General features: G+C 37.9%; 3 protein-coding genes across 3 annotated transcripts; 2 read left to right on the plus strand and 1 right to left on the minus strand.

Annotated features, from left to right (window-relative positions):
• The first annotated feature begins 3,831 nt into the window (after nt 1–3,831).
• On the plus strand, nt 3,832–4,817 carry LOC122043219 (ethylene-responsive transcription factor ERF109-like). Its single transcript, XM_042603744.1, has one exon. It carries the CDS (start codon nt 3,832–3,834, stop codon nt 4,645–4,647), a length of 816 nt encoding a protein of 271 aa, XP_042459678.1. The 3' UTR covers nt 4,648–4,817.
• A 117-nt stretch (nt 4,818–4,934) lies between these two features.
• Nucleotides 4,935–7,010, plus strand: LOC121984352 (proline dehydrogenase 2, mitochondrial-like). Its single transcript, XM_042537246.1, has 5 exons — nt 4,935–5,680; nt 5,725–5,728; nt 5,762–6,402; nt 6,484–6,724; nt 6,826–7,010. Exons 1-5 carry the CDS (start codon nt 5,161–5,163, stop codon nt 6,878–6,880), a joined length of 1,461 nt encoding a protein of 486 aa, XP_042393180.1. The 5' UTR covers nt 4,935–5,160; the 3' UTR covers nt 6,881–7,010.
• A 1,229-nt stretch (nt 7,011–8,239) lies between these two features.
• Nucleotides 8,240–12,558, minus strand: LOC121984361 (trafficking protein particle complex subunit 3-like). The gene is made up of 5 exons (XM_042537257.1): nt 12,398–12,558; nt 12,161–12,258; nt 11,375–11,474; nt 10,176–10,358; nt 8,240–8,576 (listed from the first exon to the last, which is right to left on the minus strand). The coding sequence occupies exons 1-5, from the start codon at nt 12,452–12,454 to the stop codon at nt 8,454–8,456; spliced, it is 561 nt and encodes a 186-aa protein (XP_042393191.1). The 5' UTR covers nt 12,455–12,558; the 3' UTR covers nt 8,240–8,453.
• Between the last annotated feature and the right edge of the window lie 5,399 nt (nt 12,559–17,957).

Here is a 17,957-nt window from a genome sequence, read left to right on the forward strand (position 1 = left end):
TTTTGCTACTTCCGCTACTCTAAAAATTCCATAAAAATATCCTAAAATTCCAGAAAAATCATAGAATATTTCTAAAATTGATTTGAGAATTTTTGGGCATTACAGCAGGAGTCTCCACAGGCTCTAAACCAAGTAACTCTTAGTGTTCGCGATTGCCTTGTTACTTTCTTTCTTTTCTTTCTTATTCCACTGCGTCTTAACTCGAACGTTTTTATACAAACATGAAAGCCACGAGTGCTATTCACCCCCCCCCCCCCTCTAGTGCAACGATCCTACAAGAAAGGGAGAGAAGCTTACTGCAAAGGAAATCACCTGCGGAGAGGAAGAGGAGACGATGGTGAGTGCGAGGAAGATGGTGAAGGGAAGAGAAAAATCGAAGGCTTAAAAACGTGGAGAGTGACCTCTCTCAGTTGTTTGATCAAGGTCTTTAGAAAAGGAGAGTTCATCGCGACCGTTAATTTTAAAAAGGCAGTGGTCACATCAATCTTAAACAACCGTTTGTCATATCACGTCTGCGGTGGCATGCAAGGATGCCACGTGACATTCTTCTACAAGTAGCATTAATGAGAAACCAGAAAGCATGATTATGAGGTATGGTTGAGCATGCTCAGCATTAATAGAAGGAGATTTGAGCAATTTTTGAGAAATTAAGGTGACATCAGTAGCAATTAAAACCCACTACCGTTCGGAGCGGAACTCAGTGACGAATCAGAAAATTGGTTAAGTGTAGCACACGATAGAGCCAAACGGTGACTATAAAATCAAGTATCTTCGCATCAGTAGCCGAATGACGGCTATAAAACTAAGTGTCTTCACATCAGCAGCCAAACATCGGCTATAAAATCGAGTGGCTTCACATCAGCAGTCGCACGATGACTATAAAACTGAGTGTCTTCGCTTCAGCAGTCGAAGGACGACTATAAAATCGAGTGTCTTCGCATCAGCAGTCGAATGACAACTATAAGCCCCGAGCATCCTTTACAAGAGAGGGAATTCTGGACCATACAACTGTCCAGTCAGTCGGACTTGCAACCTCCTTCGACTAGACTTGAGGGAGAGACTTGTGATCTGGTAATAATGAGGGGCCCCACCAAAGATAGGTTAAAGTAAGGAAGACCGGCTGACATGGAAGATAAAGTCAAATGGGGTATCCAAGTCAGCCAAGCGGACTATGCAGGGTCGAGCGGACCGGGTATGGCCGAGCAGGCTAGTTATGACCGTGCGGATGGTAATAGCTTTGTAGACAAGTAAGCCAGGCTCTCCCCCAGCTGGGTAAAATGACCCTCCGATAACAAAGGAAATAAGCAGCAGCTGGTCTCACCGACCGGGCTTTGCTTCTGGTCATAGTGGGATAACCGCGGACAATCAGGAAGCAAGGAAAGAGACGAGTCGGCAGGCCCTAAGGACATTGCTGAGCGGAAGCAGCCTAGCCGAGTGGACCCCGATCGGTTACGCATGACCCTACCAAGTATCTTGTCATATTATTTTTGGAGTTTGTGCCACTGACAACAGGGCATATCTAGTAGACAATCGTACTTTAGAAGCTTCTAGGCTGTCACATCAGAAAATTATATGGTTGCTTAAGGAATAGTATCAGTGACACTTTTTGACCTGTCTTTTCCTAGACACTTAGGAAAACGTGCCTACGCCTTAAGATACATGCACGAGCACCATGTTGACACTATAAAAGGGGAAAGGTATGCATAACTTGGTTTTCTACATCTCTTAACTACATTTCTCTATTTCTTCATATCGTCGGATACTGACTTAAGCGTCGGAGGGCCAACACCAGGAACTCCTTCTCGATATGGCACTGGCACTTTTGTGTTGCAGGACTAAATGAAGTCTTCACCGTATCAATGTTATAACTATATCCCTAACTTGTCATCTTCATTATTTCTGGATAAAATCACTATCTATATAGAAATAAGAGATAAAGTGCCCTTTAATAATTTTTAAAATGATATTTTATCAAAGAGTGCATACAATTTTTAGAAATTCTCAAATTACATTATATTTTTACCAAAAAGATGTAGTTGCTTTTCAAAATTCCTTCTATTCTATTACAACCCAAAATAAAGTAAAATATAATTTTTCTTACTTAAATCGAAAAAAATAGTTATTTATTAAATATTTTCATACAAAATGACTTTAAAATTTCGAATTTATGTCAAACTAATATTTTTTTTCCTAATGAATTCATTAATTTATTTATATTTATTTAATTTTTTTAAAGTTCATTAATGAATTTGGATAAAAATAATTGATGATCTAGTAATAAATTTATATCGTTACATTCTTGATAGTTCCCTAAATTTACCTATGTTTTTATTTTCAATTTTGGAACCTTAATAAAAATCTAAAAAATTATAAAAGAACATTAATATACAGGGGACAAAACTTCTAAAAATTATTTTTTATTTTTTTAATAGCTAATTAAAAAAGTGAAACAAAACTAAATCAATGCGGGATTCCGAGAAAAGTTATATCGTACGCAGTCTTATCTTTTTTTTTTTTGTAAAAAGTTCTTTTTGATATTTGAATCTATAAACTTTAGATCACACGGTAATAATTTTATTATTATATTAAAGCTTCCATTTATAAAAGAAAAAAAAAACTTTTAAAGATCTATTGGTCAAAATAGCTTAGAGGAGCTCTAAAGTGGGAAATCAATAGCTTTAGTTCAATTGCTCCTTCCATTCCTTTGGATTTTACAATACCCCAAAACCCTGGACTTATCAATATGAAGAAATTATTCAAAAAATTTAGTTTTTTTTTTTTAAAAACTTTTGACACAATGTAATATTTAGAGTTAGACACTCTGATTCAATTTAGGAAAACAACAATAATTTTCTTTAAAGTTTTATGATTCCAAAAGCATTTAGTTCATTAATGAGTTTTTTTTTCCAAACTCATTAATGGATTTAAAAAAAACTTGAAAAAATATATAAATAAATTAAGGAGATGAATAATATATAATTTAACATAAGATTAAAATTTTTAGGTCACTAATGACATTTGTATGAAAGTGATTAATGAAATAAGTAAATACCATCCGTTTGGACGGCATGGCTCCATATTTCAAACATCGGGTAAAATGTCATTTTTAACTATAATAAAAATAAGGTGATTTTTTTCCAAAATTTAATTGAACTTGGGACTTTTTTTTTTTGTCTTCAACTATAAACTTTGAAGTTAATTCAGTTTGATTTAGTCGTGTTCATACCTATTTACTCCACGTGTGAATTTTGACTCAATTTAAAAAAGAAGATATATTATAATATAAATCTGATTTCATCCTCCGTTCGGAATGGACCTTCTAATTTTCATGGGTGAGCTGGCAGATATTAAGCCCACGTGTAGCGCGGAAATCCCACGGCGAAAACATCCAGATTCAACTGTCGCCAGCCTGGAACTTAATGATAGAAAAGTGGCGCCGTTGGCGTTTGCCGCGTCTCTCAGACAACGGTCGTATTGGATTCCAGTTCGTACTTTTTCCTAAATAAGTTGGACCAACATAATTTCAAGCATGAGAAACAATTTTTTAATATAGAAAATTTCATTGGGCAATTGGTGTTGACAATGACTCCATCAATTTGACTCGACCTATATTGGAGACACTCGAACTTATCCTGTCCGGATAATTAAACAATTAATTAAATAAATTTGCTAGCTGTATCCGTCTAATTGATTGGATGCATCAATCACCACTTCAGTCATCACCAGAGACTTGACCATTTGATTTGGATCGCACCCACGATAGCGTCCAATTCCCCACGTGTTAAATGTTTTAAATGCTCCCCAGTTGCCTGTGTTCCTGTCACGCTTGACATGTCACCTGTGACGTGCGGCGCTCGCGAACGCTCAAAATCCGCGGTCTCTTCCCGCGCTTTAAATACTTCGCCATTGGACCGCTCCGACTGTCAGAGACACAAACAGAGGATGAAGCATAGCAGTCGAGCAACGAGCGCAGTTGTCTCCGGCGAAGGTCACGGCAGCGTCGCCGATCACATGGAGGGGGAGGAGCAGCGCTCGATTCGGTTCCCCCGTTACGGAATTCAAGAGGAGTCCATCTTCGTCGCCGCTCTGACGCATGTCATCTCCGGCCAGCCTTTCTCCGGCTGCGAAGTGCTCCTCCAATCCGTCACCTGCGGCGTCTGCGGCATCGCCGGCTGCCTCGGGTGCGACTTCTTCGTATCATCGGCCGCCGACGCGCCTGGAGAGCAGGGGAGAGGAAGGAGGAAGAGGATCAAGAAGTGCAAGTACAGGGGGGTGCGGCAGCGGCCGTGGGGGAAATGGGCGGCGGAGATCCGCGACCCGCATCGGGCGGTGAGGAAGTGGCTGGGGACGTTCGAGACGGCAGAGGAGGCGGCGCGGGCTTACGACGCAGCTGCCATTGGGTTCCGCGGCTCGCGCGCCAAGCTCAATTTTCCGGTGTCCGAAGGATCGAGCCAGTCGTCCTCATCAATCTCGAACTCGAATGCTTCCTTGCCGGAGAACAAGGAGCGGCAATCCATCATCGGATGGCACGATCAGATACAGAGCGCGGTGGCGACGCAGGGGAAGGAGGAATGGGCGGAGGTGTGGACTGGGTTGCCGGATTTGGTGACGTTGGACGATCGAGACCTCTGCAACTGGGTTCTTTGACCTTGAGGTTGAAGAACAAATGTGCATTCGTTCGCTGGTTTGCCGTTTTGACTTTTGGGAGTCAAACACACTAGACTTCACTTTTTTTTTTTAAAAAAAAAAGTGTTTTTAAATGTGTTTTTTTCTCTCTTGTATAATGATAAATTTTCAATTTACCCAATAGTTTTATATTTTTAGAATCGCCCTGAAGTTTTGTTATTGCCACTTCCGACCTTTCCACTTCGATTTCACATCAAATTTAGTCTATAAACATTGTCTTTCCAATAAAAAATTTAAAAATTACAAAATTCCAATAAATACATACATATTTTTCATAAAACAAAACTAATTAGCCAGTAACGTAACTGTGTGGTGTTCCGATATTTGTTATTTTCAAGTCAAACACTATCTAAAAATAGAGAAAGTCATTTTCGATTCTTTATATATATATACATATTACCCCATGAATTCTCAATATCTACGGAGGAAGGAAAGAAAGGGAGGGGGAGAAGGAGGGTAAAGGGGTGGCCGAGGATGGCAAGAGCCACAAAATTCTCGGCCATAATTCCTCGCGCCCTCTTCACCCGATCGATCTCCACGGCGTCCTCCTTCGCGGTCAAGCTCCTCGCCGCCGAGTTCCCGCCACCGCCGACCCCGCAGGTCTCGTTTGACCTCGCCGATACCGAGCGACTCTTCGCATCCGTCCCCACCTCCACCCTCCTCCGCTCCTTCGCCATCCTCTCCCTCATGGCTGCGGGTCCCGTAGTCGACCTGGGGACGGCGGCGCTGCGGGCGTCCATGGCAAGCGGGGGCCGTCTCCTCCGGCCTGCTGCATTGGCGGCCGCGCGCGCGACGGTGCACCGCCAGTTCTGCGCCGGCGAGGGCGCCGAGGAGGCGTCCCTCACGGTGCAGAGAATGTGGAGCGAGGTGGGACTGCGCTCGATCCTGGACTACGGGATCGAGGACGCCGAGGACAGCGCCGCGTGCCAAGGCAACCTCGCTGGCTTCCTGCGAGCTGTAGATTTAGCGGCGACGCTTCCGCCGACCTCTGTGAGTAATCCAATCATAAGACGATCTCGTAGCGAATCTAACGAAAAGTATTGTTTTTTTTTCCTCTCCCTCATCATCAGGCGAGCGTTTGCGTAAAGATCACAGCTCTCGCCCCCATCTCATTGCTAGAAAGAGTTAGCGATCTACTGAGGTGGGAGCAAAAGGACCCATCGTTCTCACTTCCATGGAGGACGCATTCGTTCCCCATTCTCTGCCATTCGAGTCCCCTGTTTCTCACTCCTCGCGAGCCGCAGCCTCTTTCAGAGGACGAAGAGCAGGAGCTCCAATCAGCTCTCCGGAGATTGTCGATGCTCTGCGACAGATGTGTGAAAGCCAACATCCCTCTACTTATCGACGCAGAGTACTCGTCGGTGCAGCCTGCAATCGATTACTTCACTTATTGGGCGACATTAGAGTCTAACAAGCAGCGCGAGCAGCCGATAGTGTTCGGGACGATCCAGACTTACCTGAGAGACGCGAAAGAGAGGATGATGAACGCGGTGGAAGCTGCGGAAGAACAGGGAGTTTCTCTGGGGGTTAAATTAGTGAGAGGTGCGTACTTGACGAGAGAGACTAGATTGGCAGAATCCATGGCTGCTCCATCCCCAATTCATGGGAGTCTCCATGAAACACACGTGTGTTTCGATACGTGTGCTTCCTTCATGATGGAAAAGGTCAGCAAAGGATCGGGTGCAGTTGTTCTTGCCACCCACAATGTGCACTCTGGTAATTCTTACAGATTCAGTGTCACAATTTAGTGGTTTAGGTGCTTTATCCTAAATAAATTGTGTGGATGGATGGATGTAGGACAAGAAGCTGCGAGGAAAGCTGAGGAGCTAGGAATCGGAAAGGATGATGAAAAGCTGCAATTTGCACAGCTGATGGGAATGGCAGATGGGCTATCGCTGGGGCTCAAGAATGCCGGTTTTAGAGTGAGTAAATACCGGCCTTTCGGGCCGGTAGAGCAGGTTATTCCCTACCTCCTTCGGAGAGCCGAGGAGAACAAAGGAGTCCTTTCGACCTCCTCAAACGATAGACAACTTCTGAGGTTTTAATTAGTATTTGAATCTTTGCGACTCAACTCCTTTCACAGTTTGAGTATTTGATATTGAATTGTTTTGTAATTTTTTGTTTTTTGTTTTCATATAGGAAGGAGCTCTCGAGAAGAGTTACTGCCGCATTTGTTGGGAGAGCTTTGAACTAATTTTGTTTTATTTTTTTTCCTTGGTTGAGAGATAAAGCAGGAAAAGTTTCCCAGTTTGGTGAAATGTGTAAACTTTATGCAAATAATATAAGCTCAAGTTAGCTAGTGTTTGCACAGATTATGCCAATAAAAATGAGAAGAAATGTGATTCGCATTCTTCATCATCTATGATATTTGGCATTTTGGCAAATTTGTTTTAAATGAGAAGAGGTGCTCTGATATTCTTTCTTATCATTTTCCCCCGCTCCCTTGGCCCAAGCTAAGTGCAAAGTGATTAATTTGCATGAATTTCTAAAAAAGATGAGGCTGAAGATCCATTCCGATAAAAAAAGTGGTAAAAATTAAAGAGTTCTATTTTTTTTTTAATGAAATGGTCAAAGAAAGTCCTATTTAGATTTTTTTTTATCAAAAAGATGTCTTAACTATGAGTTATCATTATTATTCTATCTATATTTTTCACCTAAATCTTGAATTGATGAGATATCTTATAGTAGTTATGAAATTATAGTTGTTATAACATCAAAAAAAAATATTAAAATTAAAATTATTTGGAACCTTTGAAAAAGATTCAAATTATGTTTTTAGTTTAAAATCGAGCTATTACGTGTTTCACTCCATAATCAGTTGTAAATATATGAATGAGTTTCAATTTGATATGGTTTCATATCTGTTACAATTACATGATAGCTTAGTTGTAACAATTAAGAAATCGTAGTTGCTACCATTGCATGACAGTTTAGTTATAACAACGACGATTTTATAATTGTTATAATATGAATGTTAAATCCTAAATATTGAAAGATCGTAACTTTTAACTCGAATTGAACCATAAAATATCTAATATATCAAATCAAAATTCGTTCAAAAATCTATAACTAATTACGAGATGAAATGGATAACAACCTAATTTCATATTCAAAAAATACCATTTAAATTTTTTTTCAAAGCCTTCAAACAATGTAGTAAATTTTTGTTTTCATGTTATGAGAACTATGAATCATGTGGCAGCTCAATTTAGTAAATTTTTGTTTTCATGTTATGAGAGCTATGAATCATGTGGCAGCTCAATTGTAACCGCTATGAAAAAAAAATAAATGAAAGATAATAATAAAAATAGTATAGGAAAAAATAATTGAGTAATTATGGAGAGACTTTGTTTTAATAAAAAATCATTTTGATGATTAAAAAAAAACGCCAATTCGATTTTGCCTTAAAAACACAAACTTGAAGTTGCAAGCTTTTTGTAATTCTGAGAAAATGATGATTTTGTTACTTGCTATGTTTTAACATCAATACTATTCACCATTGTGATTAAGCGTCAGAAAGGCTTGGTATTAATGTAAAAATTTTATGCTTGGGTAGCAATGAATCAATTCCCATGGAATAGCACACTATTGCACCAGCAACAGAAGTTTACAATTCATGTTTGTTTTCCTAAAGTTATAGAAAATTCAATAGTTGGTAGACGATATACATAGCGTATGGTGTGCAGGGCAAGACAAAGATGAGAATGTTAAGAGGACGATAGGAAGGACAGATGTTCGCAAACCAGATCATTAGCTAAACATCTAGTTTACTCATCATCCTTGTATGGGTACTCTTCTGGGATCTGCTTCAGAAGCTTCACTCGGAGTTCGTATGCATCATCTCCATGAAGCATATCTCGCACCCAAGTGACTTCCGTCTTCATTGACACCTGCGATCAACAAAAAGCTATATTCTCATGTAGCATGATTCACAACTCAAAATTTGACCCATGTTAAATAGCTGCTATAACTTTCACATCAAACTACATATTCAACAGTGTAAGATTTTCCCTGCAACAATAACGGTGGGTTGTCCGCCATTGATGCACAGAACTTCCAATTGGGAAAATTGATAGTTATCAAGAATCAATTCAGTAATATGAGACATTACCTAGGCAGTAAGAAATTAGCCAAAATGCAAAGAAGCTGATATCAGCGTGGCTGAGCCATTTTCAAGTTGTTTAAGAAGTTTGTGGTGGAGGATAGGCAAGCTGATGTTTCGCATTTATGACTCGCATTTATGACGACTTTAAAAAGTGCATCAAGGCTCACCAAATTAATCAACTCACTAACCGATCTAGAACCTCTGCTAAAATGCTAGAATAGGTATGCCACTGGGCCTACATGTTTCTCGTTGAGGTAATCATTGTTTGTCTGAAACTCTTTCATGTGTAATGTCTTTACCAACCTAATTCAAGGAGTTCAACATCTGCTACTGAAGAAGAAACCTGATGTCTTGTAATTATCTCTCTTGCCAATGGATGACTAAAAATTTGTAGATAAAACTCCGTTATCAGTTCTAAGATCTAGAGAAAGACTAGCAGTCTAGTACGTGTCCAGAAAAATGACCACTTCAGCCTAGCCACAAATAGATTAACCACCAAGCCAAATTGTTATCAGTTCTAAGATCTAGAGAAAGACTAGCAGTCTAGTACGTGTCAAGAAAAATGACCACTTCAGCCTAGCCACAAATAGATTAACCACCAAGCCAAATTGTTATCAGTTCTAAGATCTAGAGAAAGACTAGCAGTCTAGTACGTGTCCAGAAAAATGACCACTTCAGCCTAGCCACAAATAGATTAACCACCAAGCCAAATTGCAAGTCATTCAATTGCGAGCCAGATTGGTGGATCAAGTAGTTAGACCATATATGACCAATAACAATAAATCTCAACTAGTTGGTTTGAGTACATAAATTTTATCCAATCAATAAATTGTATGCAAAGCTATATGATAAATAAAATCAACGAACAAAGATCCTGAACCAACAGATATAACTAAGATCTACATCAAAAAAATTGTTGACATAGTTTTAAGCTAGCTGATAGGGCTAGGGCAAACGTCGACTTTAAAGAGCTAGGACCAATTATAAATTTAAATTTATACATGCATGTGACAATCTTTCAAGAATGTTTAGCATCATGATCGCATGTAAAACTATCATGCATTATTGGGATCTTAGACTTCATCAACAGGGATAAGAAAAAGAGAAAAGATATGATCTCCCTTCCAAACATCTATCACCAATTGCATATCATTAAAACTGTGATAATTTAACTGATAGAACAAAACTTGATTGCCATACGTGTGAGATTGGATGCAATAGCGAAGTGTTTTCAGAAGGAGAAAAAAAGGAACCTGCAAGATTTTTCAGGGTATGCAACTTCGGGTAGCTGGACTAATATAATTTTCCCAAGATAAAAGTAAAGTATGTAATATGATGCCAAAACCATTTGGCAATCAATAAAATATAATAGAAGTTAACAAACCATCTCCAGTGCTCCTCGAATAACCCCACTTAAGATGTTGCAGTAGTGAAGACCTTGGAAAGTATCAGGAAGCTCAACAAAGTCTACCAAGGGATTATCCTCCAGCACAAGACTGAAACTTGTTCCCTCAGCATCCCAGTTGGTCACAGATGCAGTCACCCCTAGGAACATTTTAAAACCTACCTGGCTTCGGCAAACATTAATAATCAGAATCAGTAGGAAAAAAATTAAGTGAAGCAACACTAAAAGAAGTTATATAACAGCAAAGCAGTAGTAATAGAAATTAACACAATATAGCTTGCAATTGAGTTCAAACTTAGAATTGATTGTGAAGTAATGTGATTCTTAATACAAAAACATATATTAACCTAGGAGGACTATTCTTGACAAGGCTATAAATGGAATTTGACAACTCATATTACACAACCGCGTTGCCCTTGACAGAGATCTAGAGACTAATCAGAGTGTTGCATAGCAAATCCCAAAAAATTTTGAAAAAAATAGTTTTGCTGTTATTTATTTTAACAAGGTAATACTTTTTACACAAAAGCTAGTGCACTTAAGACTGCATTCAAGTTACTCATCTCTGAATCTGAAGAACTAAGTAACTTAACATTCAATATCTGCATGAATAAAAATTGCAAAAACTCTGTGAAATTGGCAAAGTGGTTTATGTGTAACAATCACATAATAGTTGATGAAAATTTATCTTGGACAGGCAGATGGTTCTGTTCTTCCGAATAGTGTGCAGTTAAAAAAAATTTAAGCTATAAAAAGCTATTAAAAAAAAAGGAACAGTCAGGGATATAGGAATATGATGAGCGTGTGTAATTTCAGCATTAAGACTATTTGCAGACTGCTTTTTCAATAGCCATACAGACCTAAGTCCCTGGAGCCATCAACTTACAGATTCTATTCAGGCAATAATTATCTTATAATAGAAAGGGATAGCTATAATACTAATTGTAGATATGCAATCAATGTGGATTGTGGACTAGCGCAATTACAATTACTTAAGTAATTAACTTAAAAACATCTGCACCACATTGTGGTTCAGGTACCACAAAAATGATGCAAATGTCATAAAGATTTGTAACTAAAAACCATAAAAGTTCAGTTGCATAGTCTGCAGTCCATTTCTACAGATAATCTAATACAAAATCAATATTTTCAAAATAAAATACGAGTGAATAAAGCACCTTTGCAATTACATCGGCTGTCTCCTTGAAGTCAACACATCTAGAGACATTGGATTTGGCCAGGAACTCATCTATCAATCGAACACCAATGTTGTATCCCCTGCACAACATTAAATAACTGGTCACTAAAATGTAAGAATGAAAACTAAAACAGCGGTAACATTGCTGAATAGCAGGGGGGGACTAGACTAAACAACAAACATTACAATATCAAGACCAGAGAGTTTGATAGGAAACAATGATTTCGATTAGAAGTGGAAGTGTGGAACTACATGTAATTTCGTATGAAAATGTGAAATATTAATTTGCACTGTCGTCAACCAGCTACAAATCGTATCTCTGAATTTTCTAAATTAGTCAGCATATGCACTGATTGGCATAGTATGCCCAGCTCAATAAAATAGTATATTTTGTTAAATTTCCCAAGGGAGAGCAATGAAAAAAAATGGCAAGCTAAGCATTGATCTTCAAACTTTAAAGTGTCGATTTTTATGTCTGGACATCATCTTTAGATCACCATTGCAATGTCTCAATTTGTGTAAAAAAGGGCATGTTACTTGTACACTATTACAATGTCTCAATTTGTGTTAAAAAAAAAAACTAAAACCATTTTCCTATTCGTACTCTTGGGAACAAACAATGTCGACCTGACGATCAAACACTAAATTTTTTTAGATCACCATGTTTATAAAGAAGATTTACTAATAAAGGTGGTTATTTAACAAAACCATAATAAAAATAAACAAAAAAAAGTATCGAAGGAGACGAGATGGAAAGAACACGTACATCTGATCGAGCTGCTTGTTGACCTCTTCTACCTCCTCAAGATCCGTAAGGAGCTGCCGTACCATCGCCCCGTATGTGAGCGTGAACAGTTCCGCATTCTGCCATGAAGGATGGAGAGATCAAACCACCCAGATCAGGGGAAAAAAAGAGGAAGAAGCAAAAGTACGAGGAGATCTGGTGACTAGGGTTTTTTTTTTTTTATCTCGCTGAGGTCGCTGGCGTCTCGATCGGCCTTACCACATGATCGATGCTGGCGAAAACTGCGTCTCCAGTCTTCGGGGCAAGAGGAGCCATTCTTCCAGACGCTCCTCGTTGTCGCTGCTCTCGCTTGCGTTGGCTTCGATTCAGGCAGCAATCGATTTGGCCAAGGATTCGTCCGGAAGTTCAAAGTCTTTGAGACTTGAGAGACGAGCCTTATCGGGTTTGGATCCAGGACTAAATTAAGGTGAAATCCGAAACATATTTATTAAATTTTAATTTTTCAGAATAAAATTTTCTTTTCATTTCATTGATTTCTTTTGGATAATTTTCGAAGGGTGCATCTAAAATTTATCAATGCCCATCTAATTTTTCAGTTCATCCCTCCCACAAATAGCGGCCCTCATTTTTAAGGAGGTGTTTGGTTTAAGGGAATAAGAGTGGGGAATGAGAATAGTAATCATTGATTGTCATTGTTGATGTTTGGATTATAGGAATAGAAATACAAATAAGGGATTGAATCCTTATAATTAGGTAATGACTCATTCTCATGTCTCCCCCTTCAATGAGTTATTACTCTAATTTCAACAATCAAAATATTCCCTTATTTCAAAAATACTCTTGACCCGAAACTAAAATTTTTCCCTTAATATCAAAATATATTTATTTAATTTTTCTTTCATATCACTTTCTCTCTCATCATATTTTCTCTCTCATCATTTTATCACCCACTTTCTCTCTCGTTAATCTCTCTCATCACATTTTCTTTCTTTTTTTCATTACACTTTCTCTCTCATCACACTTTCTATCTTATCACACTTTCTCTCTCCTCAATCTCCCCCATCACACTCTCTTTTCTCTTTCTTCTCATCACACTTTCTCTCATCACGCTTTTTATCTCATCACACTTTCTCTCTCCTCAATCTCTCCCATCACACTCTCTCCATTTTTTTCTCAACACACACTCTCTCATCATACTTTCTCTCTCCTCAATCTCTCCCGTCACATTCGCTTTCCTATTTTTTCTCATCACACTTTGTCTTTTATTATATTTTCTCTCTCATCATACTTTCTCTCTCCTCAATCTCTCCTATCACACTCTCTCTCCTTATTTTTTTCTCATTACACTATCTCTCGCTTCATCATCTCTTATCATATTTTTTCTTTCATCATATTTTTTCTCTCATCTTCTATCATCATGCTCTATCTCATCACACTCTCTTTCCTTATTTTCTCTCATCGCACTTTCTCTCTCTTCATTCTTTCCCATGACACTTGCTCTCTATGTTGGTTGCTATACCTGGAGACCGCTCTAGTTCCCCTTACAAAAATTTTGTACAAGCATAGAACTTTCCTAACTACCCTTGTGCTCTACTGAAGTTCAACTTGAATTGCAAACAGAACTTAAGATTCACTACAACATTTTTCACCAATGACAACGTTCAACAAATGTGGCCTAAAGTATAAAAACCGTTGCCTTTTCTTTAGACAACGGTTTTTAAACCGTGGTATAGTCAGTCGTTGCCTTTTGTTTAGGCAACGATTTTACTAATAATTCGCAACACTATAAAAAAAATCGTAGCCTTTGATGAATATAGCCAATGGTTTTTTAATCATTCTATGGCAACGGTTTATGACCGTTATCTATGATAGCAACAGAAAAAACCGTTGCCTTTGATTGCAACACAAGAAAAACCGTTGCCTTTGATTGCAACACAGGAAAACCGTTGTTATTGATAACAACAGAGGAAAACTGTTGTCGTTGATAGCAACATAAAAAATTAATACTGAAAATATACCAATTGAAGAAAATTATACCAATTAAAGAAAAACATGCTCAAAATATATTAATCATCTACATACATATTGAAGAAAATTAATTACGTTGTTATCCAAAATAAAATATTATAATACTCAAACAAATATACTAATTAACAAAGTATGCATCATCTTGATCCACATTTGTCTTAATATTTCTCTACCTTAAACTTAAATCTTTGCACACAAAATATAAAATCATTTGTCATCTATCATTACTGATCAAAACATTTGATCTGCATCCACATTTGACCTTCATCCACTATCAGTACTTGTACTAAAAAATCAAGCTATATAGCATCATCTTCTTCCGCTTCTATGTCCAACATTTGATCTTCATCCACATGATCACCATCCATATTAGGATCCTGTATATAAAATTTAAAATATTAAGACCTCACCAATCATCATAAATAATAATTGAAAAATCATAACTACTAGAGAGTTATAAATGTTGAATAAATTATTACATAAATGTTGACTCATGGTGATGACATGACTCATGTTGAATGACATAATTGGATTCATACCGATAACTGAGAAAAATACACAGAAACTAAAATGTATAAAAGCAACAATCTGATATCACAGGGGTGAGTGAGCACAGAAGTAAAATGCATAAAAGCAACAATCCGATATCACAGGGGTAACTGAGAAAAATATTGATGACATGACTCATGTTGAGTGAGCACAAAAGTGTTGTCAATAAGAAAAAATAGACGTGATATCATATCATAAAAGCAATATTTTTTTGGCATCGAGTTATAGATTAGGTCCATTTGAGTTCTTGATTCCATCATCTGCATTGGATAGGGGTCAAGCATTGGAGGTAGTAGCGAAGTGAATAGCATACAAACAAATCGGATAAGAAACAACAGATTGGTGCTTGCCATCATCAGGGAGCAAAAAAAATCAATCCTAGAGGGAAATAGTGGTTAATGGAGTCTGGAATCAAATAGCAGAATAGAGAATATTAAACTACAATTGCAGACCTTAGATTAGCTGACTACCACAAAAGATTGTATTCCTCAAACTTGAGTTGGCCACTGTTAAGTTACTAAAGTCTCTGGGTGCATCAATGTCTTTGGCAAAGCATTAGACATTCGCACACCACAAAGCCTTGCTCAAGTCTAAGAAAAGGCATTTAATTATAGAAAATATTAAAAAAAAACATATGTATAGCACAAAAAAATAGGAATATTGTAGAATTACAAAGAAAACATAAGGTGCATAATGAGAACTGATATTATCTAACCCACTACAGATGTTAGTTTGGTGCATATTCAATACTTGTAATGTGACACTCATAGCATGACCAACCAAATCTATTTATATATTACTGGTTATAATTTGCATGTCTCCTTGCATTGCTTCTTCTAGGCCTGTGCTACTGTAAGTGAGTCTTTAAACCAATTCAGAGCCTAAAATGATACCTAAGGTTAGAGGTAGAATATCACACACATACTAGGGCATCCATAATATGGTCCGCTGATGATGCCTTGCATCATGAAGATTTAGACTCAAATCCTAGTACGTGAATGAGTTCTTAGCCCAAACCTAAATTTCTATTTGCCAAACCCTGAGCAGGTGTCTTTGTTTGATTACACACATTAATTACCAGGCAAGAATAGGTGACTCCTAGAGGAAAAGATGTGTCAGTATAGGTTAATACCCACAACTGAATTTGACTATTTACATTTGAAATTTATCACGTGATTATGTATAAAAACAACCTAAAATCAGTACAAAGTAATTATCACAAATGTAGGGGTGTTAAAAGATGCAACATTTTGCAAAATAGATCCAGCTATTTGTTCCAATTTTCAAACACAGTGAAAGTCGAGACCCCAAGTTAGTCAAGTATACCAAGGACAAGATATGAAGGTATGTAAGCAGATATGGATATAAATTTGCAACAAGAGACTGATAAATAACAATTAATCTTACCATACAAGACTAAGGCTTAAGGGAATGTATTCAATTCTCATGGCAACTATTACTTTACCAGTGTTACCAGTAATCAATTCAACTAAATTCCTACCCCCAAATGAAAATTTGCCACAGCAACAAATCATTCTATTGAATCACTACAAACCGTAGCCTCACAAAAGTTCCAATAGCAATAGATCTCCAAGGAAAACAAACTTACTAACAAGATTATTAAATCTCCTACCCAACACGAAGAGCACCTTCACCAAATGAGTCAACTAAAATTTTTCTACTTCATTATAGAAATTGAACCAACAATATAGCAATATCTACACAAAATTTTCAATTCAAAACCCGTAAAAGAAATCATACAGCGGAGTAGGCGTTTTGAGAGGAACTACACAAAGATTTCAAAGCGAAATTCATGGAACCCACAAGCCACAAAACCAAGTTCAAAACCAACTCATCCAACGAGATGTAAATTTGTCCGCAACGAGGAAAACTACCTTCAAATCCAGAGCTTCCCAAAAGAAAAACCAAGACACAGCTTATTCCACCTCTAACATCTCAAGTCGACATTTAATCAAACAGTTAACCTACATAGAACTCACGGCATCAACAAATCTGAAGGAAAAATCGAAGTTCAAACCCATCTTATGCCAACAAAACCCATAAATCCCAAACAGAACAATCCCCTAGCAAATTCGCACCATCTATAATAGATTGCTCCGACATGAGGAAACCAGAAACCATACGAGCCAAGCGAGAGATAAATGAAACCTCAAATCGGAATGAAAGAACTCGAAATCCTCGGTTAAATCCAAAGAAAAATGTCATCGGAACCTACATAGAGTTCCATTCAACCAACTAGTAACCAAAGCTCCATTCGGCACACAATCAAAAACCGGCACCTCGATCAGACATTTAAGCGAACAGAACACAGGAATTGAAACCTCGACATCAAGGAAGAAACCGAACCTCAACTCACACACACTGTTCGACGGACGCCAGTAGGAACACAAGAAAGGCACTCCAAGGAAATCGAACGCTTTCAATGCAGACCTCACCGATCAATAATCCGAAACATATGCAAACCAAATGACCGAATGAAAACTCAACAAAGAAGAAGCTCTAACAAGAACGAACACACAACAAACATCTTCTCCGTTCTAGGTTTCGACCCCTCTATACCTCACAGATCTTATGCTATCACCGTGAGATATACTTGCCTTCCCTTCCGCGATTCTCTGTTGAAGCCCCTTCCCCTAGCCATAGCCGTCGGTGGTCGTCACTGGACTCCATGCCCTCTTGCGATGCTCCCACGAAGTCGCCGAGGTGGTGAAATACCGGAGCAGGGATCTAAGCTCGGTGACAAGCTTGATCGGTCCAGCGAGGGGTTGAGGAGGGGATGAAGCGGCGATTTGGGCACAGTGGCTGGGTGTGGGAAAAATGGTTGAGAAGCTTTTATACCTAGGTCTTAATACCTAGGGCAATTTAATCCCTAACTTAGGGTAACTATAATTCATCAATCCCCATTTTAATCCCTCTATTAAATAATTTCATGATGTCGTACCAGTTCGTTTAACTTTCCTACATTCCGTAGAAAATTTAGTGAATGATTTTCTTTATTGTTGCTCATGAGATCTTAATTTATCAATTTTATTTTACCTTATTCAAATTCCATATCCTTACTTTATTTGCAAAAAATAAAGAATATTGTAGTTTAAACCGTTGCCTAATGTAGCGCAACAATATTTAAAATAAAATATTAAAAACCGTTGCCTAATCTATTTAGTATAATTTTTTTAATAAATGTATTTTAGAGAACGGTTTTTAATCGTTGCATATTAAA

This window comes from Zingiber officinale, chromosome 1B (genome assembly GCF_018446385.1).
Source record: "Zingiber officinale cultivar Zhangliang chromosome 1B, Zo_v1.1, whole genome shotgun sequence".
In the NCBI taxonomy this organism is placed as follows: domain Eukaryota; kingdom Viridiplantae; phylum Streptophyta; class Magnoliopsida; order Zingiberales; family Zingiberaceae; genus Zingiber; species Zingiber officinale.